Source organism: Fringilla coelebs, assembly GCF_963513975.1.
Source record: "Fringilla coelebs genome assembly, chromosome: 6".
NCBI classification, from domain to species: domain Eukaryota; kingdom Metazoa; phylum Chordata; class Aves; order Passeriformes; family Fringillidae; genus Fringilla; species Fringilla coelebs.
Window position 1 is genome coordinate 16,362,048 of NC_140034.1, and position 6,000 is coordinate 16,368,047.

The window sequence follows — 6,000 nt, forward strand, 5'->3', positions numbered from 1 at the left end:
CTCCATCAAGTCTCTTGACTTTCCTGGGACTTCTGTCTCTGTAGTCATGTGATTACACAAGCTACATTCCCACAGAGATGAGCTATATTACTTGCTCCTTTCTGATAGGCGTTCCATCATTGCTACCTTCTCATTACATGACAAATCTCAATCCCTGGCTACCAGACAAGAATGAAAAAAATAAATAGAAAAATAGCAAGTCAACATCCCATACACTAAAAAACAAAACAACAAAAAACAAAGCCAACAAAGAACACTACCCCAAATCGACAGAAGTTGTTACTGAGCAATAACAATAATGGTTTCTTATGGACCCACTCCTGACCCACAAACACCAACTTTAGCTATTTTCAGATGTTCCCTTTATTTGCAGCTTACATCTAGTCACTCCTACAGCATCTCAATTCCCCCTTCAGCTGCAGAAGATACACAGTGATAAGCAGTACACAACTGCAGAATAATAGGAAGTGATTAAAAATGCTACAACTGCAATCCTGTGACAGATTTGATCTGTAAATCTGTGTTCTAACTGAAGAAACACTTTTTAAAAGAAAGGCGACTACCATTACTGTGGCTGGAAATTATTAATTTAATGCAAGTCTTGTGATATTTTTCTTAAACATATTTGGGCCTCCCCTGTGTCCATCTCTTGTGGTTACAGAGAAAAGTGCACCTCAGAGACCTGAATTTCAGAAAGCACGTCAAAATGACCCACCTGTATTTATCTATTCCAATTGTTCTTAAAGTAATCTTATGACTTTAGAAGAATGGAGGAAGCTGAACTATTTGTTTTAAACATGTGCAGAAGTCAGTATTACTTCTAGAATTCCAATTCACATGCAACCTTGTTTTTGCCTTGGTCGTTTTATCATATAATTGTGAAAAAATTCTCATTCATGCTAAATGGAAGTCTCGACCAGAACTTTGACAGGTATCTTTCTGATCTAGCTTCTGTAATTTTGTGGTCTCCATTGCCTTGACTCCAGGTGTGCTGACAAGTATGTGCTCAGACATGATCACATTGATGCATCCACATGTACAGAAGAAAATTAAAGAGGAGTGGGAAAGAATAGTATTTTTGACTACTCATCAAGAATCACTATGTGTTTCCAAAAGGTCCTTTTTGTATTTTTTCTTGTTTGTTACCAACTTAGACAAATCAAGAGCATCATAATGTTACAGATGCAGAACAGAGCAAACCGACCCACAAAGTTCTTAACAAAAGAATAGGGAAGCTCTTGGACATCAAGAGGATACAGGTAAAACTTTTGGACCCACACACTTTGAGCTATGTTCTTCCATTCCTCTCTCAGGAGTGTATAAGCACACTAGTGATCCCCAGTCTATAGAACTGGCACCTCAGTATCACAACAAACATGTAAGTGAGGGCAGGAACACTGCTCCAAACTCTCCTCGTGCCTGGGGCTGACAGCATCCCAGAACTCATGCTGACACTGCTGCCGAGAAGGAGCACACTCCATTGCTACCACCGAGTTTATCAAAGAGTCACATAAAAAAAAAAAAATCTGAACTTTAAATTAACTTGGCTAGTGCCATTGGCAAAATGTCTCATCTCCCACACACCATAAACCACAGAGAGGCAAGGAGAGAGAGAAAGGAAATACACACTGGAAAGACAGATGGGAAGATGAAAGCATTGTGGACTAACAGTGATACTAAAATGCATCATCTATTCCTGCCCTCAATCAATTCTTTTTGCTTGGCCAAGATAGACATCCTGAGTTAAAATGGATTCCAGGGTTTCCATACCACTTACCTCATCAACTCCCTCCACATAACATAAATTCCTACTCTGAATACACAGTTTATCACTAAACTAGCAAACCATCATTAACTGTGTAACAGTAATGAACATAAATCACTGAGCTCAGATGTCATCTAAAGCACTGCATATTTAGCTACCCATGGTTTTAGGAGGAGCACACCTCTCATGACTTGTGCAATATACACACATCAGCTGGACAGAAATGAATAATCACTGCAGGAACAAAGCTACAGAAATTGAATTGTCGGCACACTAGTCTCACAATGACCCTAAACATGCCCATAATCTGAACATATTACCTTTTGCCTCTGATACATAAAATCATGTCATTATGTAACACAGTAAACCTCATTTCTACACAGAACAGTCCTGATTTGTTGGGGTTTTTTAAGTTTAACACTGATGTTTACACATCACTGCAGCTTGGTCATGACAAAACTATCCCATACATCTCAAGAGCTTATAGGACATTACAAAGTTTTCCCAATTTACCTGGCTCTGTACAGTTCTTCTCTTCATGTGTCCCATTAGGTGATGCCATCAACCTTCTATTCCTCCATATTCCTGATATAATGCTTCTGTCTGCAACAGCTGATTCTTGGCCTACATTAAATAAAAAGACATTATGCCCACTAGCACCAATTTTTTCCTGCATCATCCCAGCTGGACTACAGGCGCCCACTAACAAGGAGCATGGACAGACCATCAGAATGCAAACGGGGCAAAATCCAAGGTGTGACTGGAGCACGTGCCAACAGACACGTGCTCCATGCTCCAAAGGGTGCAGCTGGGCACCGTATCTGAGCTGCTGGCATGTTCTGGCTATCAGAGCTACCAGAACACTTGGCTGTGACCCACAGCAGGAAAATATTCTGCAGCAAGCAAATGCTGAAGCCTGTACCTGTGAAAGTCAACACTTGCAGCTCCTATAGATGAAACCAGCCCAGCTATGCTGACATGAGCAAAAATCACACTTCCATTTAGTCATCTGTACTTGCACATATTACATTACTGCTTTCATGAAAAAATAAAAATGCATATGGATATGTTCCAGTTACATTTTAGTTTATTCTGAACTTTTCAGTCTTGGGTATGCTTAATAATATCAAACTGTTCATAATTCGTCAAAGAAAATGGAAATCGCACTGAATTCTCATAAGTCTTAAAAAAATAAAAACTTTTTTAGAAGTCAGTGGAGCTTTTACCAAAATACATCTTCCAGAAGCATTCTCAACAAAACCTGTAAATGGAGCACTTGGGAGATCATGTGCCATATGCAATTATAATAATCAAAGAAAGAATAGAACCCTTTAATTAAACCACTTCCACCTCAATCTTATCAATTTCAAATGAACATTTTGTAATAACAAAAATTCTTCCTTGGCCAATTTTAGAGTTTATACTGTCATCATGTAATGCCTGTGTTTTCTAAGTGACTCCTGAAAAAAATAAATCTAGTTTGGAAGTTAGTTTTTCCAGAGTAAAATATTCCGAGCCACAATTATAAGAAACACAGACAACAGATGGTCAGTGTTTATGATAATATGTACTGTAAATTAGCCAGCTGAAAAAAAACCCTACCTGATGCAGCATACTATCAAAAATTAGGTTATGAGGGATTTAGATGATAACCCAGGAGATTAAAAACTTTCATTACTCATGACATTTTTCATGAAAACCTAAAAAAGTTGTGGAAAACAACAAATGCAACAAAAACAGTCCCTCAAGCAATGCAAACATATTCATACCCCCATTACTTGTTTCCAAGTTCAAAGTTTTAAGATGAGCAATATGTTAATATGGTCTAAGACACCGAATTCTTATATGGATGGCTTGTTGCCATCCTAGATACAGCTCAAACAAGCCAGGCAATAATTTGAGCACAAGAGCATTACAAACTATGACAAGTTTCAGCAGATTTTCCTTCCCTAAAGCACACACTTGAACTTCAGCTTTAATTTAAGCAGATGACCCATCCTAACTGCACTGAAATCTAAGTTTCTTATATGAAATGTAGATGCTTAGTAATAGGCTTGGTCAATTTTGTTCTTAAATCTTCGAGGACTGTTGACAGCCTAGAGACCCAAGTGCTGTCCCAGCAATCTTAGATTTTGTATTTGAGGGATGTAAAACATATTGCAGAATGAGGGCCTGAAGCAGCATACTTACAGCCCAAGCTGTGCCAGCAGGCATAGGAGCAAATGGGAATGATATGGTTAATTATAAATGCATCAATTTATCAATACAGCACATGCACAAATGATGCAAAAGACTCTGTTACAAAACTCTCTCTATAAAACCCAAGATTAGCACCGTTCGCAGCCTAAAATGCAGAATTTTCTGTCAAATCTATACTGTGACGGGGGGACAGGTGTTGGGGGTGCGTGTGAGATTGGGAAAAGAAGCAGCTATAGCTGATGGAGGTTTACAACGTGAAGACAAAACGAAAGGCAGCCCGAAGTTGCAGAGGGAACCACAGGCGGCTGGAGAGAACTCCACTCTGATGCAAGGGCAGGGGGAAAACTCCTCCAGGGCCGCTCGGAGGCACAGCGCTGCCCCGCGATGCCCGGGCAGCTCCCCACCCGAGGGGCGCGGCGGGCGCGGCCCCGGGGAGCCCCGGACGAGCAGGCGCCAGCGGGGCATCTCCCCCCCTCCCGGGCAGCTTCTCCCTCTCCCGGGCAGCTTCTCCCTCTCCCGGGCAGCTTCTCCCTCTCCCGGGCAGCTTCCCCCTCTCCCGGGCAGCTGCCCCCTCTCCCGGGCAGCTTCTCCCTCTCCCCGGGCTGCGGCCGTGCATCCGCCCGGCGCGGGGCTTTCTCTCCGAGGAACCCGCGCCGGGGCATTTCCACTGGGAGACCCCAAACGGGAACAGCCGCCGCCGCCAGACCCCGCCAAACCCCGGCAGCCCCGGGGCGGCCGCAGCCCCCCCGGACCGCCCCGGCCGCCCACCCGGCCGGCCGGGGTCCGCCGGTCCCGCCGCCGCTGCCACTCACCCGCTCTGGAGAGCAGGCTGGACATGCACCAGGCGAAGAAGAGGATGGCGCAGATGAAGCCCAGCTGCTGCAGCAGCATCTCCCGCCTCTTGCGAACTTTCCTCAGCATAAGCAGCATGGTCTTCGGAGGGGCGAGCGGCGTCTCCTCCAGCTCCATCGGAGCGAGCGCGGGCGCCGAGGGGGCGGCCAGTGGGTCGGTGGGAAAGCGGGGATCACTCCCGGCGGCTTCCCGCGGACGGCTCCATTTCGGTCGGCTGCAGCGCGAAGATAAGCCGATGCCCAGGGCCTCAGGTCGGCAGCGGCGCAGCGGAGGGAGAGGCAGGTGGCGGCGGGCGGGAGGCGGCGGCAGCCCGGAGCGGGGGGGAGGCGTCGCGCTCAGGGGCCGGGCCGAGCCCCGCGCCCCATGGCCGGCGGCGGAGGAAGCGGCGCGGCGGCGCCCCGCGCTCCTCGGGCAGCGGCCGCCCCACAGCGCGCCCCGGGCTGCGAGTCAGCGCCGAAGGACGGACACATCCATGCGGCTCCCTGCCCGCCCGGCCAAGTTTGAAGTTTATCCCTTTCCTCCCTCCCTCCCCCGCCGCCAGCCGTAGGCGGCAGGTGGCCGACTCAGCCGCCGCGGTGACAGCAGCTGCCAGCGGGCACTCAGCCCCGGCGGGCGGCTCGGCCCCTTCTCCCCGCCCCTCTCCCGCAACTTTCTGGGTGCTCCTCCGGCACCCATGGCAACGCGCATGTGCCCTTCCCCACCGCCGGGCCGGGGGGAAGGCATTAACTGGCGAAATTAATCCTTTTCCCCGCACGGCGCAGGAATGCCCGGCTCTCGGTGTCGCGCTTGGCGTCGCTGCGCGGAGGGGAGCGGGCAGCGGTAGGTGCCGCCGTGCAGAGGTGCGGGCCGGGGCCGGGGCCGGGTGCCCTGAGGGGCTGCAGCGCCTTGGAACGCGAGCAGCGCCCCGGGGCTGGCGAGGAGCACCGGTGGCTCGGGGCTCTTCCACCTGTCTCAGGAGGTGCCTTTCAGGATGGGCTTCCACGGGGAGAATGGCGCTTCTGCGCGCAGTTTGCGCCGCAAAGAACGCGGGGGGCTTCGGATGGCAAATTAATGACCCATTTTGTGGAATGGTGATTAGTTCTAGGCTGTGCCACCGAGATTTCATTTCTTTTTTTTAACTAAAATTTTATGTTTACACTACTTAAGTGGTTATTGTCAGCCAACGAGTCGTGGTAACTTCCTCC

The 6,000-nt window shown here is 48.1% G+C and overlaps 1 protein-coding gene across 1 annotated transcript in view; it reads right to left on the reverse strand.

Moving 5' to 3' along the window:
- SLC24A4 (solute carrier family 24 member 4) overlaps nucleotides 1–4,933 on the reverse strand; it is a gene marked incomplete at both ends in the record, with an annotated part of 79,240 nt that extends 74,307 nt beyond the window's left edge. Inside the window, 2 exons of the mRNA XM_084208630.1 lie at nucleotides 2,279–2,389; nucleotides 4,777–4,933. Coding sequence (XP_084064756.1) covers nucleotides 2,279–2,389; nucleotides 4,777–4,933 — 268 coding nt within the window. The remainder of the gene's footprint in view (nucleotides 1–2,278; nucleotides 2,390–4,776) is intronic.
- Between the last annotated feature and the right edge of the window lie 1,067 nt (nucleotides 4,934–6,000).